This window comes from Molossus molossus, unplaced genomic scaffold (assembly GCF_014108415.1).
Source record: "Molossus molossus isolate mMolMol1 unplaced genomic scaffold, mMolMol1.p scaffold_m16_p_9, whole genome shotgun sequence".
In the NCBI taxonomy this organism is placed as follows: domain Eukaryota; kingdom Metazoa; phylum Chordata; class Mammalia; order Chiroptera; family Molossidae; genus Molossus; species Molossus molossus.
In genome coordinates, this window is record NW_023425403.1 from 19,484,810 (window position 1) to 19,502,050 (window position 17,241).

At 34.6% G+C, this 17,241-nt stretch overlaps 1 protein-coding gene and 1 pseudogene across 4 annotated transcripts in view; one reads left to right on the forward strand and one right to left on the reverse strand.

Moving 5' to 3' along the window:
- The window catches only part of TNKS (tankyrase), a 177,922-nt gene that overhangs the window by 38,442 nt on the left and 122,239 nt on the right, over positions 1–17,241 (forward strand). For all 4 annotated transcript variants that reach the window (XM_036249519.1, XM_036249522.1, XM_036249521.1 and 1 more), the window contains exon 3: positions 11,645–11,740. In XM_036249519.1, coding sequence (XP_036105412.1) covers positions 11,645–11,740 — 96 coding nt within the window. The remainder of the gene's footprint in view (positions 1–11,644; positions 11,741–17,241) is intronic.
- On the reverse strand, positions 6,093–6,408 carry LOC118622219 (annotated as a pseudogene).

Genomic DNA, 17,241 nt, shown 5'->3' on the forward strand with positions numbered 1-17,241 from the left:
AAGAGGGAGTATAAAACAATAATTGGCTTGGCATAAATGAATTTATTGTTCCTAGAACTGTTGTCCATTTGCCTTTATTTCAACCCAATCGATATCTTCTTTTAGCACACTCTGTGTATGTGATTCTATTTTTGAAAATAGATGAAAAATTCTGATTGTAGGGACAGGGGCTGTATTGAGTCCCTGTTATGTACAAGGAATCAAGCTAGGTTTATTTGTGTTGTCTCATTTAATTATAACAGCAATCCTTAGATGCAGGTAGTGCTTTATGAAAGAGAAAGCTGTGATTGACAGAGGCGAAGTAACTTGCCTAAGGTTAGACGATCTTAAGGACAGAGAAACATTCTAAAACCCAAGTTTGTTTGACTCCTGGACAGTATTTTCTTTAGAACTTGACTCTGGCGTTTCTAGGAAGAGAGATGTGCTTTCTTGTAATCATTTTTATGTTTATTCCAATGTCTGCTTTTTTCTTACAGTACATTGTGGTTTGTGTAAGCAGATAATAATGCTAGTTTTATAAATGTATTGTGGACTGACTCTTTATTGCAAAAAGTGTATAATTGATTTGAATGTAATATAGAATATTGAATAATCTATATCTAGGTTAGTTCAGATGGAATGGGCTTATAAAGGAATTCTTGATTTTCTAAAAAATTTATTTAAAAAAATCTTGATTTTTGTATATTTATAGGAAAATTTGACAATAGGAGCAATATTTAATTGGAGGATTCTTTTATTGTAAAATTTTATGTAAAAATTTACTCATAAGGAAGAACTCTCCCACATAGATTCAGTAAAATTTTATTTACTTGGATTAATTTTTTGAGTAATTATATATTTTTTAATGTCTCTTTTAAAAATTCTTCTATGCTCATGCTTACTATATGTTGACCACTGTTCTAAGAGCTCTTCAAATATTATTTGTTTTGTCCTCCTAATAACATGTGAGGTTGAGACAATATTATCTCCTGACTTACAGATGAGGAGGAAGCACAGGAGGTAAAGTAGTTTCCTAGGTCCCAGAACGCGAGGGGGTGGCAGAACTGGGATTCTGACCCCCAGTCTGGTTCCAGAGGACCAGCTCTGGACTGCCGCTGTGCTTGTAACCTTATCTGTAGTGAATTGCCATTAGTAAGTGAAGCAGACTTAGTAGAGAATCTGATTTTTTTTTTTTAATTTAAAAAATGCAGTTTTCCAGTGAAGTACAAGGAAAAACGTTATAAATGGGTATCACTCTAATGAGGCACATGAAGTCAGGTAGTTCATTGCGGTGAAATTAAGTAATATATCACAAGTAAGCTAGTCCCAGATGTTGACAGAATTCTGAATTGTTGGTGACTTTTGTTATGAAAGGCAAAGACTAAAAAACATATGGTTTAAAAAGCTGGACTTTTACACAGTAGAAAATTACTTCTTGACTATTTCACTTAAGGCTTCTTTCTGCAGTCTCTACATCATCACATTCTGAATTAATGGATTTATTTTATATTGGTCTTATTTATCTAATGCTGTCACCATGTTTAATGTTATTCACTTGATAGGAAGAACAATCCAGTTATTTCTCCATTGGTTACAAATTAATTACTTTAAATAGCAGTTTTAAGAGAAGTATTGGTTTGGTCAACATACTGAAACACCATGCATAAAGATAATTTCTATCTGAGGAGAAATATCTCTCTCATTTCTCTCTTATTGTAAAAATAATACATATTTGTAATAAACATTAGAACAATATAGAAATGTGTAAAATAGAAAGTGGAAGTTCCAATTGTTTCACTTTCTGAGAGACATACTCTTTGTAAACTTATTCATTTACCATGAATAAATATATCTGCATAAACCTTTAAATTTAAGCTCTGTTATTGCTGCAGATACCAACTGAGGTGTCTGCACAAGAACTCTTCTCAGAACTAATGCCTCTGGCTCCATCACCATCATTTTGATTGACTCTCCTGGCTTCTCTGGCCAAACTTTTGAAGTCCAGAACCAGAATGAGGCAAGCTGGACCAAAGTCTCTTTAGTGAGAGTTTAGAATTAATATTCAAATAAGTACAGGTGTGCATGTTTGTATCTAAGAGGGGATGGCAGTGGTTCTGGGAGACAGGATAGACAGAGAAAGATACATTTTTGGAAACATTTCTGACTTTGCTTTAGTTGAGATAACCTTTATTCTTAAATACATTTTCCTGATGTTTAAGCTAGCTAATTAAAAACTCTCTGATTGATAATAATTAAGATGAAAGAAGCTTATTTCATTCAATGAATGTCACCACTAGTTCAGTGAAAAGACACCACTGAGCATCAAAGAAATGTCTAGCTTATGTTCTTAAGAGAAACTTCCTTACTAACATAAGTATGTTAAAAGAGAGGAGAGTTGCCTTGGCAGGTTTGGCTCAGTGGTTAGAGTGTCCGCCTGCAGACCAAAGGGTTGCTGGTTCTATTCCTGGTCAGGGGTACCTACCTGGGTTGCAAGTTTGATCTCTGGCCCTGGTCAGGGTCATGTGGGAGGCAACCAATCAATGTGTATCTTTCTCACATCAGTGTTTCCCACACACACACACTCTATCTGAAAATTAATGGAAAAATATCTTTGAGTGAGGATTAACAAAAAAAAGAGAGAGAGGAGAGTTGATCATTTTTGTGGGTTTGGGTGAGGAGTAACAAAAACAGAAAAAGAGAGAGAGAGAGAGAGAGAGAGAGAGAGAAGAGTTGATCATTTTTGTGGGTTCCATTCCGGGTCAGTGCGCATAGTGAGGCAACTGATGATGTTTCTCTCAAACATAGATGTTTCTCTCCCTTCTTCTCTCTCTAAAATAATCAATAAAAAATGTATCCTTGGGTGAGGATTAAAGGTGAGAAAATGTAAAGAGGAAACAAAATATTTGTTTAAGTGAAAATAAATATTAATGTTATATCAAAGAGTTTCTTTGATTTGGCTAATCAGATCTTGTGTATCTTGGTTGCAGAGTAGTATCGTAGAAAAACTTTGAATGTACCTACTTTACTATTGCCATTTATTTAAAATAATTTTAAAAGTATAACATAGTTTAATTGATACTACCTAAATTATATTTTCTCTAAGAATAGAAATGTGGTATATTTACAGTTGCAAAATAATTGCTTTTTTGCAGTATACATAGAAATGAGTATAATTGAATCATTGTTAGCATATGCTGTATCATATAACATATACTACCATAGTTAGGATAGGTTAATAAATTATCTCCAGTGTATTTTGTATACTATTACTATATTAACTTACATGTTCTCTTGAGTTCATATCTTTTTAAATTTGTAGTTGTTCCTAATTTATATGTATAACATATTTTTTCTGTATCATTGAGTTTATCCTGTTTGAGCTTCTTCAACCTGTAGATTGGTGTCAGTTCTGTGAAAATCTTGGGCATTATCTCTTCAAATATGTATCTGTTTTCTTTTCCTTTTAAGACAGAGTACTACTACATGTTGGACCTTCTCACTCCATGCTTTGTCCATGATAATCTCTCTATCCAGCATTCTTGGAAATATCTATTGACATATTTTCCAGTTCAATAATTGTCTCTTCAGATGTTTCTAATCTGCAGTTAAACCACTCTTGAATTTTAAAAAAATCAGCTTTATTGGATTATAACATGAATTTGAGATAAAGAAAATGCATCTATTTTAAGTGTACATATTGATGAGTTTGACAAATGTGTATATCCAATGTAACTACCATCACAATAAAAATAATAGAACATTTTCATCTCTCTAAAAAGTTCTCTGGTGCCCATTTGTACTAAAGTATATTGTTTTTTGTTTGTTTGTTTGTTTTTTTCTTTTACCATCTCCAGGCAACAGTTGATCTATTTTCTGTCACTATAGATTAGTTTTCTGTTCTAGAAATATGTTCTTTGCTACTTGGCTTCTTTTGCTTAGCATAATGTTTTAGAGATTTTATCCCTCTTGTATGAGTCAGTGGTTCATTTCTTTGTATTGCTGAGCAATTTTCAATTGTATGGATATAACACAGTTTACTTATTCTTTTACCTGTTGATAGATATTGAAATTGTTTTCAATATTTTACTATTATGGATAAACATATGAATATTCATGTGCAAGTCTTTTGTGTAAACACATTTCGTTTTCCTTTTGGATAAATACCTAAAAGTAGAGTTGGTAGGACACAGTAGTGATGTATATTTACCTTTATAAAAAACTGCCAAATTGACTTCCAAAGTGGTTACACCATTTTGTGTGCCCACTAGCAATGTATGAGAGTTCTAGTTTAGTACATCTTCATTAACAATTAGTATTACCTATCTTTCAATTTTGCATTTCTCTGTTGACTAATGACGTTGAGCATTTTTCATGTATTAGTAATTTTTATATCTTTTATGAAGTATCTTAGTCTTTTCCCATTTTTCAAATTAGGTTATTTGTCTTTTTACTGATTTGTAGGAGTTCATTGTATAATCTGAATCTGAATTATCACATATATTTGCTGCAGATGTTTTGTTCTAGTCTGTGGCTTGCCTTTTTGTGTTCTTTTTTGTAAAATACTATGTTTTATTTTTATTAGGTTTGTATTTCATCCTTGAAAACAGACTTGTTCTAAAAAAAATAAAATAAAATGAGTTAAATAAAATGAAATGAATTGTTACATAAACTAAAATCCAGTCACTTATCTAATACACTCTTATCACAGATTTTCTTTTCCTTCCTTCCTTCCTTCCTTCCTTCCTTCCTTCCTTCCTTCCTTCCTGATGGCATTAACTTAATTTAAAATTTTTTTATTATTTTTAATTACAGTTGGCATTCAATTTTATATTAGTTTTAGGTGTACAGCAAAAGTAGTTAGGCATTTATATAACTTACAAGGTGATTCCCCTAATAAGTCTAGAATCCACTTGGCACCAAATAGTTATTAAAATATCACTGACTGTATTCCTTGTGCTGTACTTTACATCCCATGACTATTTTGTAACTGCCAATTTGTACTTCTTAATCCCTTTGACTTTTCACCCAGTCCTCTAACTCCATTCTCATCTGACAACCATCAGTTTGTTCTCTGTATCTATGAGTCTATTTCTGTTTTGATTTTTTGTTTATTTTGGTTTTTTAGATCCCACACATAAGTAAAATCTTACAATATTTGTCTTTCTCTGTCTTACTAAATTCACTTAGCATAATACCCTCTTAAGTTCATCCATGTTACAAATGGTAAGGTTTTTTCTTTTTCATGGCTGATTAATATTCTATTGTATGTATGTACCACATTCTTCTATCTCTAATTGTCCATTGATGGACACTTAGGATGCTTCCATTATCATTTAGGAAATTTCCTGTCTTGTAGTCTTTGTTTTAAAATCTGTTTTATCTGAAATAAGTATTGTTACCCCAGTTTTTTTTTCATTTCCATTTGCACAAAGTACCTTTTTCCATCCCTTTATTTTCAGTGTATGTGTGTGTGTGTGTGTGTGTGACTTTAGATCTGATGTGGGTCTCTTGTAGGCAGGTCTAGTTTTCTTCTCCATTCAGTACCATTTGTCTTTTGATTGGAATATTTCATTCATTTAGATTTAAAGTAATTAATAATAGATTTGTAGTTGTTGCCTTTTTATTCTTCATATATTTTTTGTGGTGGTGGTGGTTCTTCTTTTCCCCCTCCTCACATCATGAGAGTGGGTGGGATTGACCCTCAGGCTGACTGGCTACAAGGACTGGCTGTGACTATAGTGGATGAACTATTGTGCAGGGGCTGACCCCCACAGATGAGGATTGACTTTAGTGGGGCTTTGGTGCCTGCCAAGTCCACCTTTTGGGTGTATTGTTTGTGGAGCTAAATGGATGTCCTGTGGTGTTGTTTGAAGTTGGCCAACAGGTGTGTTGGTTCTGGGGCCTCTTGCAAGGGACTCTGGTACAAGCCCAAGTCAGCCACTGCTTGTGCCTGGCCTGGGACCTCCTGGTAAGAGCTACAAAGTGATCTGCAGTTGGTAGCTACCTAAAAGAAAATGAATTGAATAAAATAAAATGAATTGTTGTATCCACTACAGATCACTGTACACACCTATGTTCCAAGCCCATCCCCAAACCCCAGTGCTTCCAAACAACTATTTCCTGGCCTGTTGGCCCTGCTGATGAAGGAGCATGTAGATCTTCTCTTCACTCCCATCTTTGTTATAAGGCTGGTATGTCTGGGCTATTAGCTTGGTAAACAAGACAGCTGAGGTCTGCCAGATCATCAATAAAATCAAACAGCTGGCTGATATCATATGTAATAGAGGGGCTGTTGGGATCCATTCTCTCCAGATGTTCTTCATACATTTTACAAACACCTTCCATGCATTCATTCACCGGTTCATAGTCAGCATAAGTTCTGCTTTCTGGCCTCTTGGTAGGCTGTACCAGTAAAATGGTGTGAGACATCATGCCAGACTCTTGCTGACACCGCTACCCCATACGAGTTTAGCTTCAACACTGCCAACAGCAACCCCGCTAGAGGAGACGCCCAGTATGATTTCTTTTCTTTTTTTTCCTATCCTCACCCGAGGACATTTTTTCATTTTTTGTTCAGATAGAGTGGGAGGGAGAGAGAGAGAGAGAAACATCGACATGAAAGGGACACATCGAGTGGTTGCCTCCCGCACGACCCAACCAGGGCCAGGGACAAACTATTGAGCAGGGCCCAGTATGATTTCTTTTGACTGCTTTTTGTTGTTGTTCTTGACTGCCAGTCACATTTTCCTTTTTCTTTAAATGTCTAATCATTTTTTTATTTAATGTAGACATTATTGAGACTCTGTAATGTGATTTTCACTTACCTTCCTCTGAAAAATGTTCATTGTTGTTTTAGCAGAGTTCAGTTGCTGGCAAATCAACCTGGGCTTCTGGAGGTTTGGTTTTATGCTTTGTTAGTGCATTTTGTGGAAAGCCTAAAAGGTGTTTCCCAAACTTCTCTAACATAACTGTCCCTTGATATTTTGCTTAGCAATAATCTTATTTGCTAAAATATCTATTGAACTTGGTCCTTTGTGTGATTTAATTTTTATAACTCAGTTAAATTAATATGTCTATACTTTTTCCTTTTTTAAAATTTATCTTTATTGTTGAAAGTATTACAGATGTCCCCCCTTTTTTCCCAATTGACCCCCTCCACCCTGTGTTCCCCCACATCCTACCTCCACCTTCACCACACTATTGTCTGTGTCCATGGATTATACATATATGCATATAAGTTATTTGGTTAATCTCCACCTCCCCCCTAGTTTGTACTCTTAAAGAGTAAGATGTCTATGAAATACTTGAAAACATTTTAATATAAATATAATTTCTTCTAAAATTGACTGTTCATTGTGAGGAACAGTTTTAGATCATTAAAGTAGATCTAAAATTCACATAACAGACTAAGAATTTATAATATTTTATAGTGAAAACTAGACTAAAATGCATTTTGATAATTTACCTAACAGGCTTGCTACATTTTTAGTTTGGGAAATTTACATGTTTTTATTTCTTCTATCTTCTTAAATCAGTTACTGATGTTCGTATAGTTAAATGCAATTCATCATAGTGGCACTTTGTATATTTCTAGGAATTTGACAGGATGGATTTGCATATGTGTAGAAATATTTTTATTTGGAAGAATTAAAATGATGTGATTGCTTAAATTTAATAGCTTTGAGGAAGTAAATGAAACCGTTTTAGTTTCTACTGCATTGGTCACAGGCTAAAGGCATGCTTTCTGAATCTGGCTCACTGTAGCTAAACGTTTGCACCAGAAATAGGACAATCACATGTCCTTCTTGCCGTAAGCTCTTTTGAGAATGACATTTTGAATATTGTGATTTTACCTTAGTTTTAACAATCTGTTTTTATACCAGCTGCTATATTTTCTCCTTCATTCTCACATCAAAAGGAGATAAATGGATTTGAGGTGCATCAGTAGAACCACTGGATACAGCCAAGTTGATTGAGATTTGAGGTCTGATAATGTCCTAATTGGTACAAGGAGATGGTACAAGGAGATTTTAAATGCCCACAGTAGTCTTGAATTTATGTACTGAATGTTACTTGGATTTTAATTTTCTTGTTTTTCTTTCAAACTTTACTCTGTATATTGTTTGTATATTTTGGGAATTTTGCCTCAGACATTTGTGCTACTTTAAAAGAAGAATATGTTTTATATTAGCATGCTGTCACTGTATATTGATTTTACAAGATGAATTTCTAATTATGTTATGTATTAATAGTCACATTTTATTATTCCCTTTAGTAGCTAAGAACTTTGAAAGCATTTTTGAAGCATCCAGAATAAAGAGTCCTACGTGCTGCCACTTCAAGGACATAATGACATTCTTGAATGCCATTATTATGAGCTTTGCCTCATATATATGCTATTCTTCAGGCATTAGAAGATACCTTTTTTTTTTTTTTTTTGAGAATTTAGATTTTAATGTTTCAGGTCTTTGGCTGTAACTCTAAAAGCGGCTGTAACTCTAAAAGCATTATCAGGGATTTGAGGCATCCCCTAGATGAAATATAGAAATCATGTACCTAGTCCAGTTCCTTCACTTCAGAGATCTGGAAACCAAGGCTCAGAGAATTTTACAGGTGCCCTGGCTCAGTGCTTCTCAAACTATCTGTGGTAGAGAACCAGTTTTTTTCTACCAATGCATGACAGGCCAAATATTTTATTAACTATAATAAAAATGAAGTATTGCAAAAAGTAGTTTTAAAATGACATATATAGTTCTAAATGCTTCCTCTTAATTTCTGTGCTTATCTCAATGTGGACGGTTTACAAAGAGTTCTGGGATTAGAACAGTCTATAGACTTCACTTTGTATATCACTGCCCAAGGTTGGGGTTGGCAAGCTATGATCCATGGACCAAATCCAACTTGTTTTTTGAATGTCCTGCAAGCCAAGAATTACTTTTACATTTTTAAATGATTTTTAAAAATTCACAATAATGTTTTGTGACACATGAAAATTATACAAAATTCATATTTCATTGTGTTTAAATAAAATTTTATTGGAACACAGCCACACATTCTTTTAAGTATTGTCTGTGGCTGCTTTTTCCCCAGTAATGTTGGGGTCGAGGCAGGGATGAGTAGTTGAGAATGAGACCCTATGATCTACAAAGCCTAATGTATTTACTGTCTGGCCCTTTTCAGAAAAAGTAAAGATCTGAAGATTTGACTTTAGGACAAAATTAGGTTAGTGTTAGAGCTGAGAGTACAAACAGGGTCTACGTTTTTTTAAAATGTATTTTAAATAGTAGTATTGGCTGATACATATTGTGCCACTTTTGTTTTCGTTTAATCCTCTCAGTAATCCCTTTTCCAAAAAAGTTAGATAAATTTAGATCCCCTTGATCAAGTTTTAGATATCTTTCTTGCTCCTAAAACACTTAACTCTATTGTGTGTTTTGTTTTGTTTTTTAACTCATATCTAGTGAATTAAAAATGGCTAAATATTTTCTAAGGTGGATTTTGTTATCAGCATCTGGTTCAGAAAATTCAGTTTCTTCTTTCCTATTGTCACATTACTCTGCAGTGGATGTTTCTGTGTGTTCAGGTCCAGTGAAGAGTTAGGTATGACTCAGAAGTGTTTAGAAAACAGATTATTCCTAGTAAAAAGACTGTTCCTTTATATGTCACCTAAAGTAAAGTAAAATTGCAACTAAATTTTAATGGCAAATTTCTTTTGCAAAATAACAAAGATATAATAAGTGAAGTACTGGTTACAACAAAAAAAATTGAGGTTTTAAGAGACTTTTGAAGGAACAACAGGCTTTCAGTGTTTTGCCCCTACCACTCATTAAGCTGCAAAAGAAAAGCTCCTATCATATGCTTTATTTCTTGATGTATGCAGTAAAAAACTGTGCTTTTCATGGTAGCTGTTAATTCTTTGTTTTCCTACCTTTGTATGTGATCACTCAGCAATATATTGCTATAAAGATATGGCTATAGCTGTCAGCTTTACATTTGATACATGAGTCGGCTTCATGATTAAGGATATTTTGAAAGCCAAATCTTCACATTGGGATTTCTTCCTGGAATTAAAAATATATATATATATATATATATATATATATATATATATTGCTGTGAAAGCTTATTCATTATGATGAAAGTAACTACAGTTTGATGTTGTGGTACTTGCTATTTTATTCTACTTACTCTTGAGTCAATTTATAAACATCAGTAAAAGAATTATCTTCTTGCTTAATTAAGAATAAAATAATATAGGAAGTTTTGGGAAAATCTCATTGTATCTTTTCAAGCCATGGCTAGTCCTTATTATCCCCAAATCTGAGAGTGCCAATATTTAATTCAGGAGATGCTGGTAACCATTGCCCCAGCAGCTGTGTCCTAATTCTAGATAGGGCTATTCCTTTGTATGTTATAACAAAGCCATTGCCTAGATGGCTTGCTTATGTATTAAAGAAAGAGGAAGAGCTTCATAAACAGCAGGACTTTATTACTTAGCAATAGATGAGGATATCTTTCCAGATATTCCAAAAGAATATGTATACTTTAGCACAGAACTGTTAATGAATGAAAATTTGGGACTCATGAGCAGTAGTGGCTCAGGTGTTTTTAGACATTATATAACACATCTTTAAATACTTATTTGAAGGAATTTTTGTTTTGTTTTAAATATATGATATAGTATAATGGTAACAATTCCTTTTCTCTCCATGAGTACATAAAATCTTAACTATTTGAACTATTAGAATAGCTTGTGATTGACCTGTGCTTATTTGGACACGTTTTTAATATATTTATTAGTTTAACCATTGGTTGGGTAGTGTTATAGCAGCCTTCTCCCCACCCCCATATGCCAGATGTAGTTGAGAAATGTTTTGAATTAATAAATTATTATATCTGTATTTTACTTAAACATGGGTTGTCTTTTGGGAGCCCCCATATCTAAGAATTCTCTATAACTACTTTCTACCCAATATAGCATGTTCAACATTGATTTCTTCGTATATATTATAATGATTGAGTTTCTGTTTCTAAATATTTTTGATGGAAAGAATTATTGTAGAAGGCCGTTCTTTTTTTGTAGCTCGACTGCAGGGGACCAGAGTTCCATGCATGACTATGTGAAACTTCTTGGAAGCAAGCCAGTATGTTATGGTGAGAGATTCATATGTAAGCGGTGAGCCACTAAAAGGCTTGCACAGTATTACAACTCTTCTGAGGAGAGGAAGTGTTAGGAAATTCAGCAGTAAAGCAGCAGCAGCAGCAGCAGCAACAAGCAGCCACAGTGGTAGTAAAGATAGGGCAGGTTCACAGTTAGCGTACTGCACAGTGTGAGGCAGTGAGCACGCAGCTTCCCATCCTGCTGCCTGAAGGAGGCAAACCCAAACTGTCTGTTGCAAGATTTTTCTGGTTTCATGTTTATGATGTTAAGTCATGTGATAGTACTGTACCATAAGTTGCCAACTTTGCTTTACTCTAGAGAGGATCCTTTGCTGCAGTGCTTTTTTCCCGTTCTTTCTTTTTCTTTCTTCTTTTGTTTTTTTTCTTGAAAGAGAAAAAATTTGTGCAATGTATGTGTATGCCTACACCATGCCGAGACGACACTTACCAGTAAATAATCTTTGTATCCCTGAGGTAAGATACTGTTTCTGCTTTCCCTGCACAGTGCTGCTGCAGCACGGAGCTGATCCAAACATTCGGAACACTGATGGGAAATCAGCCCTGGACCTGGCCGATCCTTCAGCAAAAGCTGTTCTGACAGGTAAGAAAACCGAGAGCTACCAAATTCGTTTATTTATGGGACTACTGGCTTGATTTTAGAAAATCTTTATGCACTGAATTTTATTTGTTTCTACTGATTAAGCTGAACAGATATATATGCCATTATCTCTACTTCATTATTGATTTGGTACATTAAAACAGTCTCATTAATTGCTATGCTTGCTCTTATAAGCATTAAGCAATATGATTGTTTATTCTAGTTAGATTCTGAGAATTATAGCATTAAATAGTAGTAACATATTATTCACTCATGTTTTAGTCATTTTTTTGTGGTTCAGTTCATAATTCTCTTATACCTAGTTGATTCTTATGAAGACCTTCACTATGGAGCAAGCAAGGGCATTTGTATTACTTTATAAAAGTACTTTTGATGGGAAAGACAACCTGCTGCCGTATTACTTAGATCAATAGTTAAATAAAATATGATGCTGCTCTTTCCTTGCCACCCTGATTATATTGTCATCATATCTATCTTCTCATTGTACCATGTTATCTACGTACTTTTTAACTCAGCAGTGTATTACCTTTTTCTTCAGATAATGGAAAATTTTAGCTTAAGTATTGGTTTTATTAAGACAAATGTTAAGAACCAGCCAGAGGAAATGATCTCTCATAATAGTATAGAAAATAATGCTCTAAGTAATATGGTATTGAACAACTGTTTTCATTGATCTTTATTTTCAAAATGCTGCATTGGATCTATTTTTGTTTTTATTCTTAGCATCTGAGTTTTGCTGCCTTTGCCTTCTTTTACTTAACTGACCTTTGTAATTTGGAGCCTCTTTGTCACTGCAGTGCTAAGAGTATTGTTTTAAGTGCTTGTGTGCAAGTAAATGACTTTTAACTTCCTTTAAATTTTCCCATGTTTGAAGAAAATAAATCTTTTGTTCACTTTTAAGTTTAGTGTCAATGCTGTGCATTTTTAACAAAGATTCTGAGGTGAATGGAAAACATTTATATACAGTTATATGCAGAATTCTGGTTAATTACTCTGTATAGTGAGACAACTTCCCACTGTGTTGAAATTAATATAATCTCTGCTAAATTAGAGTAATATGATTTTTCTTAATTAAAGGGTTAGGTGATTGGGATGCTGAATCAAGATAACATACACTAGAGGAATAAAGCTATTTTAAACCAGTGTAGATAAGAAATTTAAATATAATTATAAAATTTTGAATAATGAAATTAGAATCTATAGCCTTAGGCCTGCTTAGGCTCTGCAGCCTTTCAGTGTCTTCTTTAACAAAGCTCTGGGCAGCAGTCGCAGCCTGGGATTGGTCTCTGACGAAAGGAGAAATGTGGTTTATAGTAATAGAGGTGGCTTAGAAATGCTGACCAGCACTGTCTCTGTATCTAAGTGTCCTCCCTCTGACCTTTCCTTCTCTTCAACCCTCAGTTCCTGCCTTGTCCATTTGTTAGATTCGTTTAATGCAGCACTGCTTTTAGATCCCCGTACATTTTTCTAAAAGGCAAAGTTTTAAATATAAGTTAATTAACAAGAAGAAGCTACCTCATAATTTGGAATGGATTTTAGGGGAGATCATATTGGCTGATAGTTTAAGAAAGAGCTGTGACATAGTAACTCATGGAGACCAAAGGTTCCTGGAGAACAGATACCATATCTATGTATTAAACGTGATTGGAAAAGCATCTAGCACTGCACCTTGCTTAGATAAGGAAGATATTATTTCTTCTTGGTCATGATACTGTTCATTAATTATTATTTTCAAGAATATTTACCTGTTTTGGAAATGACATACTACTATTCAGTTATGATTTAAAAGAAAAACATTCCAGGACATTCTAGTAATAGTAATTGACTGTGGAAACTATAAGCCACTGATATTTACACATTCATGTTATATAATGCAGTGAAATATATTTGCAAATGTTTATCTGTCCATGCAGATTCTCTTCTAAGCAATTCTTTGAAATTATAGTGGAAGTATTATTTCTGAAGCTAAAGTTAAAAGACTAAGCATCAATAAAAAGGGAATCTTTTGAAAGGAGTAACTTAGAGTTATTAGAGATATTCTGGGTGATGTGTCATTATTTTTATGGCAGATGCTGTTGTAGTACCATTACTTACCTTGTGAGTGAAGTTTCTGTTGTTAATTTTTTTTTCTTTTTGGGAATGTATATGCTAAAGATGACTTTACAGTATTTTTTATGTATTTCTACTGTGCATAAACAAAAACTATGTAAAGGTATATATGTATATTCCTTAAAGGAAATTAGCAAAGTGAAAATCTCTTTTTTTGAGAATATTTTACAATATGTAAATGAGTAATACCCTCTTTTGAATAAAGAATGCATGGATTTTTACAAAGCTGTAATAAACAATCCTTAGGGTTTTTGTTTGGTTTATTATTATTATTATTTTTTATCTTCATCTGGATGTTTTTGCATTTATCTTCAGATAGAGTGGGAGGGAGAGAGGAAGGAAGAGAGAGAGAACATCGATGTGAGAGAGACACATTGAGTGGTTGCCACCCACACGACCCCAACCGGGGTGGGGACAAACTGCAGCTGAGGTACGTGCCCTTAGCGGGAACCAAACCTGGGACTCTCTGGTCCACAGGCCAACGCTCTAACCGCTGATCCAAACCAGCCAGGACACAACCCTTAGTTTTATAATTAAGGAACCCCAGCATATAGCCATTTGCTTTGGTAGTCCATCTAGGTATTTTGAAGAGAATAATTAATTGGAGAGATTCTTCAAACTCTTTACTGACTTTTTACGTTAAGTAAATGGTATGCTTACAAGACATTTCTAGGTTGTTGTTTTGTTTTTGTTTTTGTTTTTGTTTGTCTTTGTTTTTTGCTAATGACCGAAGCGCTAGTGAAGGACTAGGAGATGGTTTTGTTTGTTTGTTTTTTAGGAAGAGTATGAAAAAGTCTAAGATAGCCTATATAAATTTTATTGAAGAGTAGTGGTGTGTTACAATTATGGGTTTTAAAATCTTAGTATTTTGGCCTCTTTTCCCTAGTTGTAAAACGTTACCTTCATTGTGGAAATTAAGAAAAATAGAACTATAATGACTTTATAATATCCTTCTATGGCTATATTTTAGGTTATTTTTAGATAATCCCCTAGTGTTTGCCATTTAGGTAGGTTATTTTCTTCCTTGTGAATTTGTCATTTTATTAGTTTATTGGGAATTGTACTTCTTTCCATAGTCAGTCTTTCCATATTCAACATCCACAAACATGTTATATCTCTCCATTCCTGGCTGGTATCTGTAGGATTTGGAGAACAAGTAACTTCCCTTTTAGGGGCTACAGTGCTGTGGTCGTGTTTTGGGAGAGCCACGCCAAAGTTAAAGGTGGTTGACAAAAAGAATGCTTATTGAAGAGGGTAGGGATGTAGAAGTGTTTGTTAATCATCTGAGGGGGGTTGTTTCCATGGGGTACAATGGGAAGTTGGGTCAGGAGAAGAGGTGACAGTAGACTGAGTCTGAGTTTGTGAAAGGACAGATGACCAAAGCACAACCAAAGATTACAAGGATGTAAAGTGGGTGAGTTTAGATGGTCACAGGTTGCCACAATAATTGGTCCCAGCAGTTTCCTAGTAGATTTGGGGATACAGGAGAAGGGAAGAAAGGTATGTTTGCATCAAGGTGTCTCAAAAATAACCTCAATCTGAATTCATTGCACCTCTGAGGAAATCTTAATCTATGATTGATGGGCTGGGTCTCAGTCTTTCCAGAAAGAATCAGCTGTGGTTCAGGTTAGAGGCTGTGTTGAAGGGTCTGGAGTGTGCTTGCTGAGACTGGCGTGTTAAATCAACAAAATATATCTGGAATACTACCTCTTTTTTCACCTCCAGTGGTTCCTACTGCTTTTCACGTAAAGCCAAAGCCTTCAGCGTGATCAGTGGGGACTTAAATTATCTGGACTCTGCCGATATAGGTTTGATTACTAGGTTTTGTTTAAGCCAAAGTCTAGATTTTCTTTTTATTTCTTACACGTTACATCTAACCTGCCAGTAATTTTGGTGTACCATACTTTCAAATCCCCAATTCTACCATTTCTTACACACCTTCAGCCCTATACACACCTTCATCATCTTTCTTTCTTGACAGCAATGGCCTCATAATTGGTCTTTGTGCCTCCACTTGTACTTTACTCAGATCTCACTGTAGCCAGAGTGGTCTTTCTTAAGCATAATCTGCCCTATAAGAAAAAGAAAACTCTATTCTCATTACTCATGAATAAAATTTGAACATTTACTCATAGTCTACCATGATGTGGCCCCTGCCTTACATACCTTGTCTTCTGCTGTATTTCTCCTTGATCTCTTTGCTTCAGCTACAGCTGCATGCTTGCTGTTCCTCAGATAGATGAAGCCCTTTTCTGTGTGTTTACATGCTGTTTACTGAAACTGGAACACTGCCCCAGAACTTAATATGATTCATCTGTTAAATCTCCACTCAAAGATTTACTCCTCAGAGAAGTCTTTTTGTCCTCAATCCCGTTAGCTTACTTAATTTTTTTCATGGATTTATTGATATCTGAAATTGCATCATTCTTTTTTATTGTTGTTTGTTTACCGCAATAGATTGAAGGCTTCACAAGGATTTGTACTTTTATCTCTCTTGCTTACTTCATTGTGCCCAGGACTTATACAAGTGCATAACATGGTTAAATGAACAAATACATCTAGGGTCTGATTACTGGTAACAAGACAGCATATTTTCCAGGTCTTACGAATACTCATTAGCCAGTAATTTTTTTACATCTCTTGTCATATTGTAATAGCCTATTAAATTTTCTACTTCCTAAAAATTGTTTTGAATTGCTGATAGTTATGTACACCTCTTAATACAGTACGTTAAACATATTTTTTAATTGGTATGATGGGTGAGGTATGTACTGAACCTTTTTTCAATAGAGTTCTTGGATAGCTTCGTTTCAGTTCTGAAAGGATCAGACTTCCTGCAGCTGTCACATCAGACTTCCGGATGTCAAACCAGGGCCTAATTTTTACTCTCTTCTTTTGTCATTAGTGCATTTTGCATTGTTTAGCACATTCGCTATACTACAGAGTAGCATGTTGCATATCATGTATTTTCACTATCAGCCTACATGATTAAATGCAGATTTCTCATGTTCTGGGTTTGTTTTTAATCCTCACCCAAAGATATTTTTTCCATTGATTTTTAGAGATTAGGGGGTGGGGGACGGCAGGAAGGAAAGAGAACCATCAATATGAGAGAGGCACATCAATTGGTTGCCTCCCATACGGGCCCCAACCAGGGCCCAGGATTGAACCTGCAGCCCTTGACCAGGAGTCAAACCCAAGACCCTTTGGTTTTTTGGACGATGCTCTAACCACTGAGCAACCAGCCAGGGTTCATGCTCTTAATATGAACTTTAGGAATTATTTTCATCAGTTATTAGGAAGCCTATCTAATACAGCATTCCTCTTAGAAAATAAATCATAAGAAGAAATACTTCGTTTTCAAGAAAAGCTAT